At 41.8% G+C, this 22,897-nt stretch overlaps 2 protein-coding genes across 2 annotated transcripts; one reads left to right on the top strand and one right to left on the bottom strand.

The window, feature by feature from the left end:
- Positions 1-2,042: 2,042 nt before the first annotated feature.
- On the top strand, positions 2,043-13,547 carry mef2b (myocyte enhancer factor 2b). Its single transcript, XM_071925971.2, has 10 exons — positions 2,043-2,150; positions 3,133-3,169; positions 7,038-7,118; positions 7,971-8,174; positions 8,293-8,421; positions 8,857-9,046; positions 10,462-10,610; positions 11,247-11,361; positions 11,608-11,719; positions 12,029-13,547. Exons 3-10 carry the CDS (start codon positions 7,065-7,067, stop codon positions 12,357-12,359), a joined length of 1,284 nt encoding a protein of 427 aa, XP_071782072.1. The 5' UTR covers positions 2,043-2,150; positions 3,133-3,169; positions 7,038-7,064; the 3' UTR covers positions 12,360-13,547.
- A 2,723-nt stretch (positions 13,548-16,270) lies between these two features.
- Positions 16,271-22,001, bottom strand: tmem161a (transmembrane protein 161A). Its single transcript, XM_071926002.2, has 11 exons — positions 21,914-22,001; positions 21,234-21,337; positions 21,058-21,141; positions 20,679-20,770; positions 20,323-20,479; positions 19,502-19,717; positions 19,206-19,349; positions 18,982-19,095; positions 18,648-18,822; positions 18,326-18,422; positions 16,271-17,972 (listed from the first exon to the last, which is right to left on the bottom strand). The coding sequence occupies exons 1-11, from the start codon at positions 21,914-21,916 to the stop codon at positions 17,668-17,670; spliced, it is 1,491 nt and encodes a 496-aa protein (XP_071782103.2). The 5' UTR covers positions 21,917-22,001; the 3' UTR covers positions 16,271-17,667.
- Between the last annotated feature and the right edge of the window lie 896 nt (positions 22,002-22,897).

Below are 22,897 nucleotides of genomic sequence, written 5' to 3' on the forward strand. Positions count from 1 at the left end.
GATTATTTTAATTTTCAACAAAACCTTTGGAATTGTAGGTACTTAAACACAACATGTGTTTAGGGCATAAATAGTATCAGTGTTATCTAGTGTTAGATGTCAGTTTTCCTATGGCAGGTGTCTCAATTCACTGACCTACACATATAGTTGGCTAGTGGGCCCACATGTTTCCCCTGAGCTTAGTTTCATCTGCAGAACATATAAATACCATATGGTTTCACTCTTCACACCTTTCAATCAGCTGTAGTTATTGTCACCTTCTGAGAGTCATGTGCAGTGAATTTAGGAAGAGCAAAGTGAAAAGACACTGCTGCCCGTTGTAGTTGCATTATTGGCACGACCTTCAATACCTCCAGTTGAGAGGGAATAAACTCACGACAAGTGGTAAATATGGATCGTCACAAAGAGGAAATAGTTTCTCAAGAGAATATTTTAGTCTCATAAATACTTCCATCCTAAATTATACCACTGGATTTACCTATCCCCATATGTTTTAGAGGATGTCAAAGCTTATCATGTACAGTGTTTGTATGATGAGAGCACAAACTAATAAGGCAAACATGCCTCACAAGTTAAAAGTTGGGTTCAGTGACCTCCAGGGATCCTTAAGGGGGATTCAGGGGATCCCCAGTAAAATGAGGAATAGTTTAATTTCACTATTATGTCACTCACAAGATGTTTATACAAGGGTTGGACCGATACATCAGTGTGCCAATATATTTATTAAATATTGGATATCGGCATGTCATGTCACCCACAGCCAATACACACAAAAAAATAAAGGTGCAAACTGGAACCAAACAGTGATGGCATAGAAGAACCATTTCTGGTTCCACAAAGAACCTTGCAGACCAAGGCTGTTTAAAAAATATTTTCTGCACACCTTTGTTTAGACACCTGCATTGTGTTTTTGTTTAATTGCCCTTGTATAGGCTCATTTGCAATTACACAATGGTAGGCAGTTGACCACCCACCATCCAATAACTCAAATAAGAATTAAGAACCTTTTAATATCCCATAGAACCATATGAGGAACAGGAAGAACCTTCCATTAAATAAAGTGTTTCTTTATCAGGTGGGTCTTCGTGGAACCACACAGCCTTTTAAAGAACCAGTTAAGAACCATTATGTTCTATGATGAATGATGGAGGTTTCTCCCTGACCACAGCTACATAAAACCTGCAATAAAATGTTATTTTCTTTGCAGTTGATATATATTTAATATATAATTGTCTGAATAATTGTCCCATGATTGTTTTTTTTTTGGTAAGTTAATTCTTCATTTAAAGGTCTAATGTATCCCAGAGTTTCCCCTGTCATTGAATAGTGTGTGGTGGAGCGTTTTAGTGTCCCATGATGGTTTTTAGATGTTGTTTCAGAGGCTGGCAGGAATACAGTAGTGGAAACACGGAATACATTTAATTTTTTGCCATGAAAATGGCCACATTTAAAGATGTTGAATATCAGCACAAAATACTGGCAATAGGGGAATTCAGTCTAAAACAGATATCAGCCTTAACAATTGTTTTCCCTAGTTTGCACAGTGAGAAATGTATAAGAATGGCTGTCTTGATTATAAGTTTCACTGTAGCCTACCTGCAGACAGTCATGCAATTATATACTGCTACACAACTAACTACTAAACAACTAACTGGAAAAATCATATCAAAAACATTTCCTCGGGGCAAAATCATATCAAATGGCGCGCCTGTGGTCTAATGCGGATCCTTTTGACGTGAAAAAGTTTGGGAGCCGCTGATCTGAAGTTACAGTTGGTGCCAGCCCTCAGTGACTGGTGCGGGTCGGAGGCGGATGAGCGTGTCGTCGCTGCAGACCAATAGCATCGCTGAGGAGGCGGTGTGTGTGGTAACGTAGAGAGACGAGCTGCAGCCAGCTGTTGCTGCTGCTGCTGCTGCTGCCGTGCGCTCTGCTGGAGAGCCGCGCTCCTCAACCATCCGCTCCTGCTGCATCAGGTGAACATCTCTTTGTCAGTCCTCAGCGAGAAGACACGGCCAGAGTCCTCCGAGATACCTATGTTTCGTTTTTTCGTTATCATCGGCAACTTTTCCTGTTATATTTGTCTTTAACAACTGGGTCAAACGCAGAGGTAAATAGAGAAAAAAGGCCACCGGAGTCACGTCAAAGAACAGGTGAGAACTGATCTTCTGGTTTTTTCTTTGGGCATGTGTGTTTATTATTCATTTATCTCGCTTGTTAAGACAAATGAGCGAAGTTTCCACTCTCCTGTGGTGTAATAATCAGATACCACTGCGGTTAATGTACCTGTTAGTGTGTTAGCCTATTGAAAGTAGCCTATAGATGTAATATTAGACAGGGATGCTTGGTAACTCTGGGACAGACAGGCTATTCTTAACCAGACTATTTTGAATGACGTCAGCAATTTATTAATTATCTGCAAATATTTTTAAGCAATGTATTTTTACCGTTTTTATTTATAGCGCTGAATGCTTGCCGTACAATCTGTCTCCTTTTGATACACCAGATAGACACATCTCATGACACTTTAAAACCATTCAGCCCAGACTTTGGCTGATTTTAAGAGCCATCTGAACTGAAGTGGTAATTTATTCCTTGTTGTAAGTAGTGTCATAAATCCCATCTGCATTTTATTGCCTCAGTGTGAGATATGTAGAGCAAAATTACAATTTGTAACTTAGGCCTACTATATTCACAGAAGTGAATATAAAGATAGAGATAGATAGATAGATAGATAGATAGATAGATAGATAGATTCAGTCACAGTTATTATAGCCATGACATGCAGTAGTTGCTTCATTAGACAGCCTGAACTGAACATTTTGAATCCTTTACATGACTTCTTTGTAAGTTGGACTTTCTTGTCCTCAGAACTGTTGCTTCTCAATACACTGCTATTGTTTCTCATTCAATGTGTGCAAGTGCGCATCCATGACTCCAATGTTTTTCATGATCAGAGATCATTGGCTCAAGATGGAACTTGCTGGTCTTTATGTGTAATAATGTACGAACATGCCTTTTTAATTGCAGTTGTCAGCAGAAGCCTTTCCTCTCTTCAGTTGTCAAAAGAAAAGAAATGAATGAAAGGAGTTTGGAGTTAAAAGGAGCTTTAAGGTGTGTCTCTTGTCTTTGCAGTTTACTCATTCCAGTGGACATTGGAGAACTTTATAAGGTAATGAAAACCTTTTCCGTTCTTTATGGAAAGATCAAATGTTCAGCTCATGCCTGCATGTACTCTTGCTATTCTGGCTCTATCAAAAATATCAAGGCAATTCAATTATCTCCTGTTAAAATTAGACAAATATTTCCTCACCACTGCTCTGCAAAGGCCCCGTAAGCACATGAACTGTCTGACCCTGATGTGAGACACACTCATACACGCACACACACACACACACACGCGCGCGCGCGCGCGCGCGCGATAATACTAAAATAATAACTTCGAAGACAAACCTCTGTCATGGGCTCTAAATGTGTGATGAACGTACTGACGAATAAAGTGTTACATCTGACAAGATTCAATGTAAAGGCTTCCTCTTCTCAAAATACATTTCCTTTTTTATTAGAGCTGGTGAGTTTGTTCCATTAACATTTCAAAGTAGCAGTTCGGGTCACCGTGTTTTTACGTTGGGTTTGGAGGATTTATGTATTGGTTCATGCAAATCGGATTCCGGTCTTCTATTTTTGGAGATAGTTTTGGGCCTGGTTTCGCATCTTACCAGTGATATAGATAACACAACTACGGCAACTAATAGTGAAAACAATGCTGTGCACTGGGCCGGTGAGGTACTGTCCACACTACTAGTGTACTCAGAGTTAGACTACAGGCTCCCAGCTTAATTTAGTACTTCATGCTAGCTACAGCTTCTATTTTAGTGCAAATGGACTTGCTTCATTGATTGAATTGTTTTCGGTTTATAGCCAGAATACATGGAGGAAAGGCAATACTTAGAGAGCAGCAGCAAGACACTGGCACAGAAACATCCTTTTTAGCGATAGTGTATTAGAAATTTCAGTTGCATCACTGCCATGGCATTAGAAAAAACAAAACAATTTCTATGGATTAACATTTCAACACGTGAAATTTCCCCACTTGACATGATCAGTGGCTTTAAGACTCGATAACACCAACATCAGCCTTTGATGGGTTCGGCCAAACTTGTATGTCACAAACAATAAGTGGACGTATGCGATGTTGAAAATGTGATTGGGTGGTCTTCGAATCTGGTTTGCTGAGAGCGCCAGAAGCTCTCTGCTTCTATACCTAAAATTAGCCTACACTTGTTTACAAATATTTTCGAAACATTTACTTACACCAAGCCCTCATGCTCTGAATGACTCACAAAGAGAAAATCAATGAAGGAGAACCTCCAATAGTCTATAAAACACCTAAAATGTATTTTTTTTTACATTTCTATTTCATTATTTTAATTCACTGCAACATGCAAAATATCCAACTTGATAAAGCACTGAGAAGTAGCATCAAACCCAGCGCTCATTCATATTATCACCTGTTACAATGATGTTGTCTGTTGATGCAGAGACTGTTGTGTGTTTAATACATCCATGGTGCAAACTCATTGTTGTCCCAGTGAGATCCCCAGTGACTAGTCAGAAGGCCGCGCTCCTCTGGGACCGGGGTATGTTAGAAAGCAGGGCTGCTCTGTGTTACATGCCTGCTTTGGTTGTCTGCGTTCAGTTTTTTCCACTGTCTAGCCTCTGGGAAGGCGTCTGAGGAAGCTGCCGTGTCTTTCCCCATAGAAGCAGGAGACCCAGGGGCGCCTGTGCGTGTGTGCAATGATTGCACTATTACAAGACACGTGGCAATTCTGGCTTGCATTCATCTCCATTCACTATACTTCTGAGACTAGTTCACAACACGTAGAGGCAAATAAATGATGCCGTTTTCTCTGTTGTCCACTTTTTCTCTGTCTAAAATGAATGAAGCGCTCAAGAGTCGCTCTGCCCAGTCATTACCTTCACCCAGAGATTAAAGCTCACGTGCAATAGGTGGTTGCTGCTTGGCTGTTTGTGGTGCTTACAGACCTCAAGCGGCAGTTGTCGTATGGGAAAACATTATCCAGAATTAGCTGATATATGAAGCACGGCCAGGGTTTTACTGCCTGTCTGTGTCTTTAGGGGTTTGAAAAACCTAGTAAACCACAGAGAGTTCTAGCTAACTCCTCACCGTTTGGCTGGAGGTGTAGCTATATTTGCCCAGCTAGTCATGTGGGCGGCTGGGCTGTCTGTGGTGATGATGGTGGTAGTGTAGTTATAACTGAGGGGAGAGGGACTTTCTGTAAAACTGTGAGATAAAGATCTTTCTGCCCTGGCCTCTCTTTAGCACATATCTCCCACTTCCCTCTCTTCTCACTATTAACATGCCCTGATATGAGGTCAAATTGCCTGTCTCTCTTTTGTTCAAAAAAAGAAAATGAAAAGCTTGACCTGCTGTTAGCTGAATTCACTGTGGTAGCCGAGCTGCTAGATTTCTGACCAGTACTGCTTTTTGTGGTCACATATTTACCAGCAAGAGCCGTTTATCCACAGTGTGCCTGTTTTTCTCTGTGTCTTCTAATTAACTAGCACTGTTTTCCAAGAAGTTACCATGGAGACAGTGCCAATGATGTTTGACATAGATGAATGAACGAAAGGGAGTTCACCTCCGGTAGTTATTGTCGAGGTGTGTCTTGTCTTTGCAGCACGCTCAGTCCAGTGGCTATTACAGTACTTTATAAGGTAATGATGAGGGCAGAGAGGTGGATTCCTCCAGAAATGCCCCAGATGCCTGTGTGCCAAGCGTGGGTTGAGGGGTAGCGGGCACTTTAGGGGTCGTGGGAACACGGGCGCCATATCCGCTCAGTCACCATCAGGAGGAATAGGGAACTAAATATAGAGAAGGTCATACATGTCCAATATTAGGGGAAAAACCAGGGAAAGCTCCTCTGGGCTTTGGAGCAGTACTGTACAGTGCAGGGCAGAGGAGTCAGACAGCCACTTAACATAGCAGTTTGACTGATAGTGGAGTGTAAAGACGAATAATATATAGAGTGAAGAGTGCATTTATTTCCATCTTTGATATAATATTGCATGATGTTACAGTGGAGTAGTCGTTTCCCAAGCTTCTATGCTACCTCCTGTGTGTAGGGACGCAAAGAGCGGCAGTGAATGTTCTATAGTGTCCAGTTCTATACTGTCCTGCATAGGGACGGGGACCGGGAGTTTTCTTGACCAAGAAAAACAGTGGGTGTGAGTTTCAAAAATGGGCAATCTCAGGGCAAACCACAGTCCATCCATGTCTTTGGCCTCTGTCCCTCCAACTCCTTTTTTTCTGACCTGGCTACACATGAGAGAAGAGTGGGTGGCTTTTGCTTTCGCCATCTTTCGAAAACACACCATTTTCCTTCCGCTGTTTGGTTTTGGCTGTGGCCTGCTCTACCTTTAAAGGGAGCTATCGACTGTATTTTTAACCCTGTCTCTTGGGGCTGCATAGTGTAGCCAAGCTCTGTACTGCTGGCCTTGGGGTAACCCAGACTGTGGGGGTGTCAGGCTGTGTAGACTGCTGGCCAGGCAAGGGCCGCTCTAACTTTAGACCGCATCGCCTCATGGTGGTAAAAATAAACACCCTGCCCTTACCAAGGGGGAAGGGTGGGACTTGAGTCACTTAAACTAAACAGATGACATTTTCCCACCAGAATAATGTGAATGTTAAGGGCCATATTACTGGGCATTGGCACTGTTGTTTTGATAAAGCCTAGAAAGATACTACTGCAAAGGGCTCAGAGTCTATACACAGTAACTGACCGTCAAGTCGGTCTTCTCTTACAAATGCATTTGTCTGCTTGACTGTGTAAAAGACTGTTTTCTCATCAAAAAACATTCTTCATCTGATTTTTCTTATGCCCTGGGCTACAGGAGGAGAGGTTGTAAATATTACAGATTTGTATCACATTTCTTTGTTGAGTTTCACTGCAGCAGAATAAATCCAGATAATTTAAGAGTATTGTGCAACCATAACATTGTTATATCTCCTTTCACAGGTGTCAGAGTGTCAGACAGCGGAAAGAATGGGAAGAAAGAAAATACAAATTTCTCGTATCCTGGACCAGAGGAATAGACAGGTGGGCCAACGTGCAATATTTCATTTATATCAGAATCAGAATCAGACTCACTTTATTCTCCAAGCACAATAAACACACAGGAATTTGCCTCGGTGACACTGGTACAAAAACACATCGGCATATCACCCGACATGTAGTGACATAAGTACATTGTGGCAGACATGGCACAGGGACAACAGGACCTCACATTCAGTGCAAGGAGACATTGCAGGACATGCAACAGACAGCAGACTAAACATACCACTCCACATATATACATTCTATCACCATGCACATTTAAGTGGCATGGCACGCAGTAGGTTGCAGCTGTAGGTGAGAGTCCAGCAGTGCATTGGAACAACATACGGTATGATAGTAGCACTGAGTTGGATGGAAATGCATGAAATACGTTCTGAGTATCGCTCCTGAGGCTAAAGAAGCTTGTGCAGGCATGGGTTATGAATACTGCATACTGTTCAAACAATAAATAGTAATATATAGGATAATAATTTATAGAATGATGAGACAGTAACAGTGGTGGGATCATAGTTATATTTCAGAATAGTTGTAATACTCTGCTTGTATTTGATGCATTTGGTCATAATGTTGTTAAAAAGACCATTAAAAATAATTATTGGTGTTACAGTGTTACACTACTCCAAGCATGTCCTGCTCTCTAATTCACAGGTTTATTCTCACTCTCATTCTCATTCTATTCTCATCTAACCAATTGCAAATTAAACACTCTGCATTAATATGTATCTCTTTTACACATTTGTCCTTAGATAGATTAGAATAATTTAGATGAATTTCAAAAACAATAAGTGCCTAAACAGTAAGATGACACAAACAGTTGTGTTCCTCCCGTCTCAGGTGACTTTCACCAAGCGTAAGTTTGGTCTGATGAAGAAGGCCTATGAGCTGAGCGTGCTGTGTGACTGTGAGATCGCCCTCATCATCTTCAACAGCACCAACCGTCTGTTCCAGTACGCCAGCACAGACATGGACAAGGTGCTGCTCAAATACACCGAGTACAGCGAGCCACACGAGAGTCGCACCAACACGGATATACTGGAGGTACTGCCGGAGCTCAGATTAAAGGAAACATGTAGTTCTTACTTTTCTAAATCTGACTGTCTTCATTCTGTCTGTCACTGTGGGTAATTTTCTGTGGCCACTTTCTGTTCTGCACCAGACGCTGCGTAGGAAAGGCCTTGGTCTGGACGGCACAGAGCTCGACAGCGAGGAGAGCATGCAGGTGGCAACAGACAAATATCCTCTCAGCGAGGGCATGGACCTCTCTGTGGCCCGACAACGCTACTATGTCAGTCCACACACTTCTGCTTTCACACACACATTACACGCATACACAAATTTATATATGCGCACACACAAGCATAAGCACACACACACAAACACACTGAGCAGAGCTGAGCTGGAAGCCATAAATGGAGACAAGCTATCAATTGATTTCACTTGAAACAAGAGAAATGACTCAATTTGTGATGTTTTTCCAATGAACCCTCAATCTGAGTGAATGAAAATGACACAAATCTCTAGCAGTCGACTCACTTTCTTGCAGCACAGTAAATCTACTGAATTATAATGATGATACTGACACAAATATGCACAAGCCACAAAATGAATGATAGAAAATGCACTTAAGTTTTTCTTAAAAAAAAACATATTTTTGTACAATTGCTGACTATTTTGTGACTTGAGTTGTTAGCTATCATTTTACATATATTTCACACTTCAGGCTCCATCACTGCTCACCCCAGAGGCCCAGTTCCTGGTGTCTACAGGCTGTGAGAACGGCTTCCCCAACTCCTCTGGATCCAGCATGGCGTCCTACAGACCCCCAGCCTTCAAACCTCTGGGCTCCAGACCAGGCTCTGCAAGCCCTGCTGGACCGCACACACACACTGCCTTCATGTCTCCACACTCAGGTGAGTGGGAGGAGGGTAAGGATTAGGAAGACTGGCCGGTCCTAGGTAACAAAACCAGAATCACTTTAATTGCCATGTGCAATATGTGAAGGATGTACAGGAATTTGGCTTGTGGACATTAGTGCAAAGACATAATGTCAACTTAAAGATTTACAGTACATACTGACACATAGTACAAGGACAGCAGAGCCTTTCATACAATGCAAAGAGACCATAGATCTCACATACAGTGCAAGGCATACTATGGACAGCAAGCTATACATATCACTCCATGTGTGTATTTCTATATATGTCACTACGGGAGCTAGAAATACCAGTGTTTATAGCAAAGAGGAGTGGGTCTGGAGGGAAGGAGTGATAGTGAACCCAACCACCCCATTTCCTTAATGCGTTTTACCTTCAAACTGATTTTTAGGACCACCATGTGACCTCTCAGAGAGTGGGACAGCACCTGGGTAAATGGAGAGTTTCATTCCAAAATGAAATGTGCACTATTTGAAAAATGTGACAATCTAATCTGACAAAATGGTTGTTGGCAATAAAATGAAATTTTTCATTGAAGTTATTAGTAATTTGTAACCCTCTCTTTATAAATTGGCAACATTTTAGAGAATGTAATCATCTGTATATTTAACAGATAACATTTTTCGTCCCCAAAATGGATATACTGTATAGCATTTTGGAATGAAACCCTTGAAATGCTCCTCAAGGGTTGTGACAAGTGCATGCTATAAAATTCATATACAGTCATCCTTCCTCTGTGTTGTGCAGCCAGCTGTGAACTCACAGGAAGTGTGTGTGTGTGTGTGTGTGTGTGTGTGTGCGTGTGTGTGTGTGTGTGTGTTTGTGTGTGTGCACGTGTCCACACATTTGTGTGCATACATGCGTGTGTTTTGTGAAACTGGCCCTCCACTAGTGAAACGGCGTCTGTGGTTTCTGGACAGAATGTATTGCACCTGCCAGTCATTTCAGCTTCTTCACACTGACTATAACTATTAGTAGACATATGGACATACTGTGATGTCACTTGACACTGAGCGACCACAGCCAAGAAACAGTATGGACTTGTGAATGCTGTTTTTTAAGTTTCTTATGATTGTTTATCTAATGTTTGACACTGAAAAAAAGGTATTATATTTACGTTCAATTCAACATGGATGCTGTCAAGTCATCAACATATTGGAAAATTCTACAAATATTAACATGACTTTTTAAATCGTGAGAGCCAGTTGTATCATAGAGATCAGATACTAATCTGAAGGTCAGTCCAAAAGTAGAAGTTCTGTTTTATCACAGATGGATACAATTAAGAGAAAGTGAGGGAAAGAATGTATGACAAAGAATGAATGATCGTTGTGAGTGAAACAAGCCCACGTCTCATTTTTCACTTCCTGCTTCTCTCTCTCGCTGCGTAGGTATTGGCTACTCCGTGTTCTCCCACGGCAACCTGAGTCGGGCTCTGGACATGAAGAGCCCTCCTCCCCTGAACCTGGGCAGCGAGAACCTGCGGGGAGACGCTGCTAATCAGGGCATGGGGGCCACGCGCGCCAACCTCAGCTCTGCTGTAAGTAGCTGTCACTATGATCACCTAACACTGACTAATATTGACACTAGCAAATAAAGATAGGCATAGTGCATCTAAAATGTAATGCTCATTATCAAAGTTTCTTTTATTTGGAAAATGAACGTCTTCTTTCATCTACATCAATGGCTACAAACCTAATTTCTGTGAACTCATACAGTTTTATGTTTATTCTGTCTTGCAGTCTCACTCATATTCATACCCAAGTTCTTAAGTTTAGGTTTAAGTTTAACTTTATTTAACAGGGACCCCATACAATAAGAACACAAACCTCCAAAAGGTCATATATACATACACAACAACAAATAGGATGAAATATAACTACATCAAGGATTACATGAAATTTCAAGGCAGTGTATATAAAACCACATGAAATTTACAACATTACATACTGATAGTGAAGTCTAATCCGTTCCATTAAAAGTCATTTGGAATGGCTGCGCTTTGTATGCATGATTGGTTTGTTTTTAACGATATTTTTAGCATCACTAAGAAAGTGTAGATCTGAAGAAGTTTTGATATGAGATGGCACAGAGTTCCAGTTCCTTTGAGATGAGATCACTGTATCACCACTGGCCTAAGACCTGGTTTGACTGTTTCTCTCTCCCTGATCACCAGAGAGGCCTGCTGTACCAGGGCCTGCACCCCGGCAGCTCCATGGTGGCTATGGGGAAGGCGGGGCTGCTGGGCCACAGTCTGGGAGGTTACGGCCTCTCCTCACCTGGAGCCTCTGGTACGTCTGCTCTGCACCAGCATTTAGAGTGAATAGAGAAAATCTGAACTCAATGGAGTCCTAATTGTAAGAAACAATGTTCACCAAGACTGATACAACGGTACATCAAAGTGAAGATACTCTGTCTTCCTGTTCACTGATGCTGGTTTGTTAACATGAACAGAAGATGTGTTTGAAATCCGTCTTTGTGTCTTCTTTTTGCGTCCCTTAATATACGACCCCCACTTGTCTTTTTGTGTTTTCCAGAGTACAACCACCCAGGTTTTCCCCACTCTGTCAGTCTACAGCGAGGAGCAGTGAACCCCTGGCAACCAGCGCAGCCACCACAGGAGCCCCACGGGCCTCATATCAGCCCAGGGTAAGGATAGTGATGCTTGGGTTCCATCTGTTCCCTCCATCGGTTGTATTTTGAATGCTTATTAATTTAGAAATGTTTACATTTAGAAATTGGAAGAATAATTTATTGCTACCCTTGTTCAAACCCACAGTGGCAGGTGAATATCAGGTGGATGCAATAATCAAATGCCACATTTAGCAAAGGTCTTTTGAATGTATTTCTTGTTTGAGAAGATGACCAAATCAAATTGTCCTGAAGTTGCACCTGATGCACTTTGGGGAGAACTGCACAGTTGAAGATTTCTTTTTCCTTTCCTCTTGCTGTTTGCAGGATGTCCAGCGGAGGGTGCTCCTTCCCCTCCCAGACTTCCTCCTCAACCTCTCCACATCTCCCCTCCCTCAACCTCAACATCAAATCGGAGCGTAGCTCTCCTGAGCACATGTCCTCGCCCTCCTCCCCTCCCCTGCACCACCTCAGGCAGCCTTCCCCAATGAGCAACCCCGATTCCGCTCGCCATACCCCTCCAGAACCCTATCCAGCCAATGAGAGGAAGGAGTTTCCCAAAGCCGGCTACCCAGCCGTGGCCCAACAACTTGGAGATGAGGAGAAAGGAGGGCAGCCTCTCAGGCAGTTAGAGATCAGTGACGGGTGGCAGAGATAGCTGGCTGGTACAGTACAGTCCACCCTCCACCACCATCTCCCATTCAACCAGCTATCTTCCGTCAAGCCCAGCATATCAAATCCTCACACACACACACACATACACACACACACACACACACACGCACACACTAACACGCGGTAGAAAGAAGATAGCGAGATGGGGTCCATTTGGAAAAGAGAGGAAAGCCTCTCTTTGTCTCCTTATATAGAGCTGGTCTCTCCTGGTTGATGAAGATTCGTCTCTGCATCTCTGATTGATCCCATGAATAGATGCACACAGGCATTGCTCTTTGTTTGGTTAGGTTTAGTTTTCTGTGTGGAGCAAATGTGAATCAAAGTACTTTTTGAAATGTATTATTTTTGTTCTGTGACTGATTGAACTTACCTACAGCAGCACAGTGGGACCAATTGAATTGCTCCAAAAGTGCAAAACCCACCTATCTGGCTTTCCAAGTGGTCTTCAGCGAAGCCTCTGAGTAATTCACTGTCTGACCCAGGTGTGGTGTGGAAATTGGAAAATAGCTGTGAAACCACATAACAGTGTGTCCTCCACTGTCTTTGTCTGAATGTTACAGTGAATAGCGGAGGGCAGTGGAGATAATTCATTACACCAGCCAGCCTTAACCACTGTGTCTCGGTGTACAGTCATACTTCACACCTAATCCCCCTGTTACTGTATATATATAACTTTAATGCTTTAGCCTTTAGCCCAAAATCAATGAGGTGGTCTCCTCACATGAGACCAATTAGGCGTCCTCTATCACTCTGGCCTTGGTCTCTTCTTTGGGAGTGGAGAAATGTGCCTGTACAGTCTTGCTAATACACAACTCTTCTGTACACATTTTAAATGAAAATCTGGGCATCAATGAGTTTCTCAGGGATTTGCATGATTGGCTTCTTTATAAAATTTTAAAAGGGTTTCTTTCCATATTTCTTTGTAAGACTATAAGCTAAGCTTTCATCGTATTGTTCTCCCAAATAATGGTATAGTTTCATCTTTTGACTTTACTCCATCAATACAAAATTTAGACTACTCCAACTAAAGACCAAAGTGTTCATTATTTGTTGTGTGTTGCAATTAAATACTGCGACAGCCCCTGACATTTGTCTCTATTGTGTCTAATTTGATTAAAGTAAAATAATAATTTTACCAAAGTTTGTCATACATATAACAACATTTTCTGAAGGGCTTCATTTAGTGGTTGTGTATAGTTGATATTAATGAGCTTTACTGCTAGCATTGTCTTATGATATTTAGAATTGTATGAGATACTCTTTAAGGAGTGAAAATAAATAATTATTTGGCTTATGTGATGACAAAGAGTATAGGCTATATCATTAAAAACCGACTGATTAATGAATCACAACACATAGTTATTGTTAGATATTTTTATTGAGGAAGGTTTCAATTATCTATATCTGTAAATTTACCTGCCGCTGTAATTGTATGCACTGGATTTCTGTGTGTTTTGGTTTTGAATATTCATCTTTGGTTCAGAAGTTGAGAAAATATAGTTCAGTCTTGTAAGGATTTTTGTCCTTTTGATGCAGACTGAACTTTCATGGTTTGCCCACAAGGGGTCATCTTATTATCTATCATAATTGCTGAAGTGGAAAAGGAAAAGTGCAGAGAAAATCAGCTTTAACTATTAGTGATTAATTATCTAATTAATCTCCATGACAAGAGACAGGTTCACTGGTTCACCCTGAAGACATTCAGACAAATACAGCATAACGAACACTGCAGAGATGCAGTGTGCAGATGGAGGTCTTCAAGTTCAAGTGCTGCTGTGGAATTAGCTCTCTGTTTCTATTTTATGTAGTTACATGGATAAATGTCAGCATGAAAAACCAAGTTAACAGTATTCTGATGTTTTGGATTGAGTTTTTACATGCTTGTTGTATGCTTCACTAACAGAACAGAGACAGAATTTTGTTTGACATACTGTCAGGTCATATCCATCAAACAAGCTTTTTAAGTCTATTTAATGATGTGATTCCTTTTAAATAAAAATGTTTGATTTGTACATTCATTTGGCCTAGTCTAGTTTACTATCTTCCTTTAAAAAAAGAAATGTGATTCAGAGGCCACTGTTCCGCTTTTTGATGTACCTTCAATCTGAAGACAGATAAAATGCTGTCTACTGTGTATCTATCAATCTTTCATGTGTCCATTTATTTAGTCTTATTCACTTTCGTTCTCTTTTGAACACACACACTCCCTCATTATCATGTCTGGCCCTGTCAGGCAACTCACCACGCAACCACCGAACAGGAGGAACAAGAATGGGCCACTTAAAAGCCTGGAGACCTTTATGTCTTCAAAAATACATTTGGTACTAAAAGGCTCATTTCCACAGCTGGATGTCTCACAATAACTACGCCAGAACATTTTCTTATTCTACTCCCATTCGCCTTCCTTTCCATTTCAACTAAAAGCCAAGAGGGGATGTTGGTTGCCCACATCGCCCAGCCGAGCCCCAGTCCGTCTCCGTCGTGTCTCCTCCCTAAATGAAAAGCGAGTCTCACAGGGGTCATGTCTGGTCTGCTCCCCTGAGACCAGGGCCAGTCTGTAGGGCATGTCTGGGTCCTACACACACACACACACACACCCACCCTGGTTTCTATAGCAACCATAGCCCGCCATGGCTGCCTGACCTGGCCCGCTGCAGTCCACGGAGCAGACTGAGGGGGCCTGAGGCCTCCGGCACAGATGCACATAATTAATGTGATTATATAGATATGTCAACCCTGTCACCTTCCAGTTCATTAGGCCGGACACTCTCCCAGACCTGTCACAGGCTCAGAGGAACACAACTGGACTGGACATGGAGGGAGAGGACACTGTCTTAAGAAGGGCAATGTACAAAGATCATCTTATGCTTGTCTGATCTGAGGCAGTGCGTGTCTGTGTGTCTGTTTGGTATTCTAACCAATTGAAACTGATCATAAAAGGCTCAATCTTTTTAGATGATCCACTAAGGCAATTGCTCACATCTAACAATAAAAAAAGCCAAGTAAAATACATATTTTTCCTCAGAGTGTTCTTTACCCATTGTCCTTATTTTATAATTCCTAAACATAAAAACATAAATATAATGCTGTAGGTGCAAATCATTCCAGTGCTGAATTTCAGTCAGCCATTATATATGAGATGTCAGGGTTGTTAACTGGTGCCACCTCGAATTTCCTCACTTCTCAGTAGCAGTATTGATATCCTTCAATGAAGCATGTCCCACTTCACATAAAAGGACAAGAGAGGTGGCCGTCCCTCTCTAAAGTGGAGCGTCTTTGTGGGGTTTGACTGGACGTGGAAGTCAAATGATATCACCAATAAATCATGTCAGCTCGCAGACAAAGAACCGGCCCAGTCCCGCTCTGATGAAAGTCACGTTCCTCAACTGCTGGTACACATGTGACTGGCATGTAAATCGAACTTGTTTACTGTTGCAGAATGTTTTGGTAAATAATGTCATAAAGCTAACATATCTACTTTGAATATTATCACACTGCAATGACATATGTAGAGGATTTGTTGTTGTGTTTACTTTCCTGTAATAATGTCCATAGAAAATATACAATAACAGCACATATACCCAAGGTGGATGAGCACAAATACATTTCTTCCCAGACTCTTGAGGGGCATTAAGTTCGTAGTAATTATCAGTGATTAAAGAATGATCTTCTCAGGAGGTTGGGGTCAGAGTTCAGGACCCAGTACAGCGGCGAGACACTCTATTGTCATGCATGATGTCTTTTGTCAAATGGAGTACTGATACTGAAAGGAGAAATGTCTTTTATCGCCGCCATCTCCCACGCTCCTTGAGAGGAGACAGAAGTCAGTGGAAAAAACAAAAGACGAAATTACAATGTACGCTATGCAGTAATATCAAAATGATGACTTGGGACTGAAAATAATAAATGTTTTATTAAGCCACACAGAGAAATAAAACATTCGGGTTACAGCCAAAAGCTTGCACACCATGCATTCAGAAAGTCTCTTCAATTGATGTAAAAGGTTTTAAAACAATATTTTCATGTGAACTTCACAGTATAACATGATTTCAGAACATTCAATTACACCATCTGGAAACAAATCACACTAAAATCAAACCTGCCACAAACAGAACAAACAAATGTACAGCATAACCGCATCTGCACCATTTGTAAATAACAAAAGTTATTTGAGGCAATATATTATAAATAAATAAATAAAAACAATCCGTTGACAATTTGCAATCCATTTCATACCCAAGACTGATTCGAAGTAGGTTTTGATTTGGCTTATCTGTACACGATTGTTTGGCAATAAAAACAGCAGAAATTAAAAATTGATGTACTTTATTGAGACATTGCAACTAAAAACATTGCAACTGAGTAGTGTTTGCAAATAAAAAAAATAAAAAAAAGAGACATGGGTGGAGTGTTAATCTTATCTATTCAACAGAGCATGGTCAATCCCAATTCTAAATCCACATGAACACAGAAAAGAGAGAGATATTTTAAAATTCACTCAAAATCCCTGAGTTCCCAGGCACTTAAGAATTCTGAAGCGAACTCCTTCATCAGATAACAGTAACAGCTCCTCAACACTTTTTCAGGTAAAAAATAATTTTGAATAATAGACAGCCACAACCACAGTTTTGACTGATCCATGGTCAGCTGTGTTAGACTCAATAGGCTGGATCTGAGCGTCACTACTGCTTTGCAATCAGTACAGTACAGCAGACAAAAATGAACAGAAAGCATTTAGCACTCTTAAATCGGTTCCTTATGGGGACAAGAAATCCCTCTCAAAAATAAAATGTCTAATCTACACAGGGTCAAAGTACTGATACCTTCCCTGCTACCTATTCAAATTTTATTTGCAGCATGTAACAATGTTCTGTGTTAAGAACAAAGGGGTTAACACTGGCATAGATATATTTGAGAAGTTGCAGAAAAATGTCCTGTTGAAGTGGTTGGACAACGGCCGGTTCCCTTTGCACACCCTTGTTATTGATCTCGGTAACCCACAGGGAAAACAGTAGCCTGCTGGTCAAGCAAAGCCTAAAGGGCGACAAGGTAGTAATAACGCAGCAGGCAGAGCCCATCACCTGTCTACTTTTAAGACACCTTGGTTACAACTTTTGCTGCAACCAAAAACACAGGTGAAACCCACTGGTGTCCATTCTGTCTGCAGTTGTGTGTTTTGATCGAAATATCCCCTCTGCTGTCTGCAGGCATCCTGTGCAACTGGATAACAATAGTCTGGGGCTGGTGTTGCATTGTAGGTAGAGTAATGTGCCACTCTTTGTCTTCCTCGGTTAGTTATGCATAAGGTACTGGTGAAAGTAAATGCCAAACAGAGAGCTGATTACCTGGCAGGCGGCCACCCACCAGGTGAGGAAGGCGAAAAAGCCTCTGAAGAAGAGGGGAGTGAGGACAGAGCGCAGTGCGGTGAAGGCCTCTGACAAGCGTGCTACGGTGGCCTGGATGTCCTCCTCCATGTCTTCCATCCCCTCTTCATCCTCGTCAAGACCCCCGGGCACGACGGGTGCCGCAGTGGGCATCACCAGTGCTGGTGTCACCCCGGGTGTCTCCTCTGCACCCAACCCCCAGGAGAAATCCCCTGCAGGATCAATGGAGATCTGTCATCATTCTAGAACTAAACCTGGAGACGGTTTGGTGCTTACATCAAATGGTGGGTCTAGAAAAGAAGCTCTTGCTCTTCTATTCTGAGAAACTGACACCATAACCTGATGTTTATCACTGATGTTTTAGATAGCTGAACAGTATATTAAACTGCTATTTGTAAACTGTATATCTCAACATGATGTCACATAATCTACTTTTGGCCAGTTTTCCACAAGAATGAGAAAAATATACCACCAAACAACACAATGGGCCCAGAACAGTGTTAAAGTGTTTTAGGGTGGATTTTTCCTTTAACCCTCGATCTTCTGATGAGGGTATTTTACTTACCTAATGCCTTGAGGGACAGTACAGAGAAGAGGATGAGCAGAGTAGGAACCAGGTACTGGAGAGTAACCACAGTCAGGTAGCAAAACACACGAGTGACCTGAGAAAAATGATGGCAAACACATCAAGTTCACTCTCCATGAACAGTTACGGAGTGTTTCCTTTCCTATTGCCCAACTATTCTTCATGTAACAATCTGCATTAAAAGGGTTGAAATAAAACTCAACCCTTCAATGTTCAAATATTCAAAATCCTCTTTCTGTCCAGTCATTTGTCACTTAAAAGTAGAGAAAAATCACAGTAAAATACTAAGCCCAAATCTGACCTTCCGCTGAATGTCGATCGCAGCGATACGTCCCGCCTCCTTCTTCATCTGCTCCACCCACTTCTGGGCCAGATTGAGGTAGGCCTGCAGGTGGTAGCGGGTCAGTGCTAGCCGCAGCAAACACAGCGCCACGATGATCCACAGACGCATACTGTCAAACATTGCGCTGGGAACACTGCAGGAGTAGGTGTATCAGAGGATCAGTCAAAGTCAGCACTGGAAAGTCATAAGTTAGTCTTAATTTTTTTACCGGCATTATGAAATTAAAGAATTTGGAGATTATTGAGAAGTTTGTTGCGGTGGCTACTAATTGCCAACACACATATTCACTCACAGTGTGACAGAAGTCTTCCCCATAGGTGCATTGGCCAGGAAGTCTCTTGCGATGGGTTTGATCCATAGTACCAATACAATGACTGGAGATAGGAAACTCATGTGCAACAGAATCCTACAAGAAACAATAAGGACATTACTGAAGGAGCAAAACACTGCTTATGTTATGTTTAAATGAGACACGGAGTACATCGCATTTTGCAAAGTAGTTGTGTCAGGTCTTACTGGATGAGTGGACGGTCTGAGTTCATCTGTACAGCATCTAGATGAGTCTGAGCCAATCGCAGCCCAGGGAAGGCCAGGAGAGCACCAATATAAGCACAGATAGCAGCCAGACCTAGCTTCACTGTCAGCTTCGTCACTGGGACCCTGATGGGAGTCAAAAACAACAACCACCAGGCATCAAGATCAACAAGAGAGACTAGAATGTCTGCATTATTCCATAATGCAGGAATAGGCATGAATACCAAACGGATTTAGATATTTCAATCATAAGTTGTCCTAGTAAGAGAGATACTTACGACCAGTCAGCGTAGCCCTGCTGTTTGGCAAAGACTTCCAAGTTGTCAAAGAGGCTGGCAAAACCCGACTCCAGGCCAAACTCCAGATAGTCCTCTCTGACCACCAGCACCAGCATGGCCACAAGCAGAGACAGGAAGCCAAAGGCCAGGCACACCGAGCGCTCGCCACCCTCATCAGAGCGGAAGTAGTGGCTCATCAGAGTGTGCAGGGTCTTCCTGAAGGTGGCAGGTTAAGGAAAAAACAAGGGACAGGAAAAAAAACAGCAGCTTCATGCTGCATTCATCCAGTCCAAGATCGCCCAAAGTGGGATTCATGGCCCATATTTGACCTTCCACATCATTTTTTAGTGAGGCTATTTCATCTTTGGCCTACTAACTAATTTAAGTATATCAAAAGTTGAGACAAGTTTAAGACATCTTGATTATTACTATACATATTAGCAAACATCCTGATGATGGGAGAAGCTATTTTTACCTGTTCAATATCATTATAAACAATGCCTAACAGTATTTTTTCTTTCCCACAGCCAACCAACAATGTTTTGTTTTAGCTCTTGCCCCTGGCCTCCCATTTCACAAAGTCTTGGCACTCCTTAAACCTCTCAGAAGAGAAGTGTTGATCCCCTTCCCCTGTTTAGATAAGAAAGTTGTTAATAACAGTGGTCCTGCTTTAGTAGTTTTGTAAGAATATATCTGATAAGTACTTTGTTCAAACAGTATTATTGTATAGTGAGACAAGAGAAATAGGTTTTATACCAACATTTGTCTGTTTTCAGAAATGATCTGTTGTGACACAGAGGGACTTAACAGTGAAAAGATACAGGCTGAAGAGAACGGTCAGAACACACCAGATGGCTCCGATATTGACCTCTTTGCTGGCGTCCACAACACTGTAGTAACACTCAGTGAACAGGAAGACACCCATTGCATAGACAGCAAAGTCTATCAACCACTGGTACTCCAGGAAGAAACGCAACACTGGAAGCAGAGACACAAGAAAACATGGTAGAAGGCACAGAGGATATGATTTGTGGTGTCCCTGTTAAAAACCCTGTATAGGGGTTATAATGAAGTAATGGTCTCGTAATGTAGGGTGAGTCAACAGTTAGGGCTCGGACAGTGTTTGTGCTTGGACGACGTCATTGTGGTGTAGGTGAAAGTTGAGTGTTTGTTTTACCAAGAGCGTCAAGGACATTGACTGGAGCTTTCTCCAGGTGAAGGTCGATGTCTTTGGGCACGGTGAGAGGCTTGCTGTCCCCATTCTGTCTCCTAGAGATAAAAGAAAGAGGAAAAACACACACACAAAACCACACAAAGGAACAAATATTCTTCTGTTAGTGAGTCCTATATTTACAAAGCCAGAATAGAGAGAAAGAGCAGCAGCCAACATAAACAAAAAAAACATTAATTCTTCTGTGCAAACTATTTTTTGCACAGAAGTAATCTAAGACACAAATTGGCTTGTTGAAAAAAAACAAAAACCCATGTCTTTCTCTAGGCAGCACTAGTATGATGTGGCCCACTCCTGCAGTGTCAGGCCCTCCCCCGGCTCACACCTGTCTCTCCTGCTGGGTTTGGGCATCTGCTTCCCTGCCAATGCACACAGCTCTCCTTCAGATGGGTGCTTGAACCGGAACAAACTGGAAGGAAGAACAGACACTTTCATATAAACAGTACACAGTACATAATAGATATGACCATCATTACTGATGATTGGAGTGGGTGACATTACCTGCCATTGCAAAGGAGCCAGCGCGCAAAAGAGCAATGTGGAGCCATCCTCTGCATAATACTAGCAGCCAGCAAGCTGACCACCAGCTGAATTCCCATCAGCGCCTATCAGAGCAAAAAGACACACACACGTTTTATTGTCACAACAAGGTTCATCGTTAAAACATCTGATCCAACACTGCAGTTCCCACTGTATGAAAACGAACAGCAACACGTGGCAGAGGGTAGAGGCGCCCTCCCTACTACAACTGTGACAGTCAGTCAACAGCGTCCCTTTCTGACACAGGTCAGAAGAGCCAGAAAGTTTTAAGACGAGATAACTAGCCTTTGTTACAAGGATAGTAACTTAGTTTGCATAACGACGGCTGAGGTTGAAGCTACTGATGCAAGACGCTAATATGTTAATAGGAATAATATAGGTTCAGCAACATTTTACATACATTTTGTTCTAAATCACTGGAAAATGAATGAAAGTTAGCAAATGGCTAACGTGCTAAATTTAGCTAACCCTCACCAGCTGTCAACGCTGCTGCAAGCGTTAGCTAGCTAGCTAACGTTAGCAAGCTAGCTCTCATAGTAGCTAATCCTGGCAAAGTTAGCTCCCTGGCGACAATTGCTGCAGGCTATTGTGGTTAACATTTATATTTAGATGCCAATGCACTACGACTAAAATAAACTTACCATGTTTTTTTCCGAAAGACCTGACTTGTAAGAGACTATTGTAGCTTCTTCACATGCATGAATGTCTTGACAGCTGAACCAGCTGACAGGTGAAACTGTGGCAAGTCCCGGATGTAGTAGTGGAGTCACATGCTGCCTTCAAGTGCTCCGCGTAAGCTCTTACTTCCTACTTCAATAGATACGACATACGACTGCTTTTGATCGGAAATAGTAATAAAATGGACCCTGTACCAGAAGTAGTTGTTGGTGTCTGTTTTATTTTACAAATCAAGTGGCACAGGGCTGCTTTATGCCATTAGCATTGAATGCAAAACAGTAACAACTAATAGCTCACTCTTACCATCAGTTGTTGGCCAATGGCTGTAAAAATCATTAATTTTGCTTGTTGACACAGCTTTTAGCCTCTCCCTAAATGCGCCTCCTAAATATCACGTCTTGGCAAGACGAGTATCAATAAAAAGTCCGACCTTCCCTCTGTCGTTAACACTTTGTTTGGTCGTTTGTCATGTGCGATCAAGTCATAATTCCAACATTTCTGACTCGCCCTGAAGGCAGCAAAACAGCCACAGAGGAACAAGCGTTTTCATTGGTTCGTAGCAGGCAATATGAAAGAGAATAGCTGTGGTGCATGTTGATGTTGACGAAAATTGAATTTTATTGCAAAGGCGTGTTTCTACAACATTATTGTTAGACATAAACACTTTAGGATGTAAAATATAGAGCAGAAAATTGCACTTGAAAAAAATCTGCTCTATATATTTTTGAAAACAGTATGTAAAACAATAGGCTACGGCAAATATTTTACCAACATGAACCCTCTCTCTCTTTCTCTCTCTCTCATGTTTTTCTATCTCTAATTATCATGTAAGATTTTATCCATCTTAGTTCCTTGTTCTTCCTCAATACCCCTGAATGCCTCTGCGAGATCCTTCTAATGATAATCTCCATGTTTCATGCTTCCACCATCATGCACCTAACATTTCA

The sequence above is a fragment of the Centroberyx gerrardi genome, chromosome 9, assembly GCF_048128805.1.
Source record: "Centroberyx gerrardi isolate f3 chromosome 9, fCenGer3.hap1.cur.20231027, whole genome shotgun sequence".
Taxonomy (NCBI): domain Eukaryota; kingdom Metazoa; phylum Chordata; class Actinopteri; order Beryciformes; family Berycidae; genus Centroberyx; species Centroberyx gerrardi.

Coding starts and splice junctions, on each gene's coding strand:
- mef2b (XM_071925971.2), top strand. CDS start 7,065: ATGGGAAGAAAGAAAATACAAATTTCTCGTATCCTGGACCAGAGGAAT. Junction 8,422..8,856: donor TGGCCCGACAACGCTACTAT/GTCAGTCCACAC, acceptor TTCACACTTCAG/GCTCCATCACTGCTCACCCC. Junction 11,720..12,028: donor GGGCCTCATATCAGCCCAGG/GTAAGGATAGTG, acceptor TGCTGTTTGCAG/GATGTCCAGCGGAGGGTGCT.
- tmem161a (XM_071926002.2), bottom strand. Junction 21,142..21,233: donor TGGCTCCTTTGCAATGGCAG/GTAATGTCACCC, acceptor TCTTCCTTCCAG/TTTGTTCCGGTTCAAGCACC. Junction 19,350..19,501: donor CAGGGCTACGCTGACTGGTC/GTAAGTATCTCT, acceptor GACTCCCATCAG/GGTCCCAGTGACGAAGCTGA.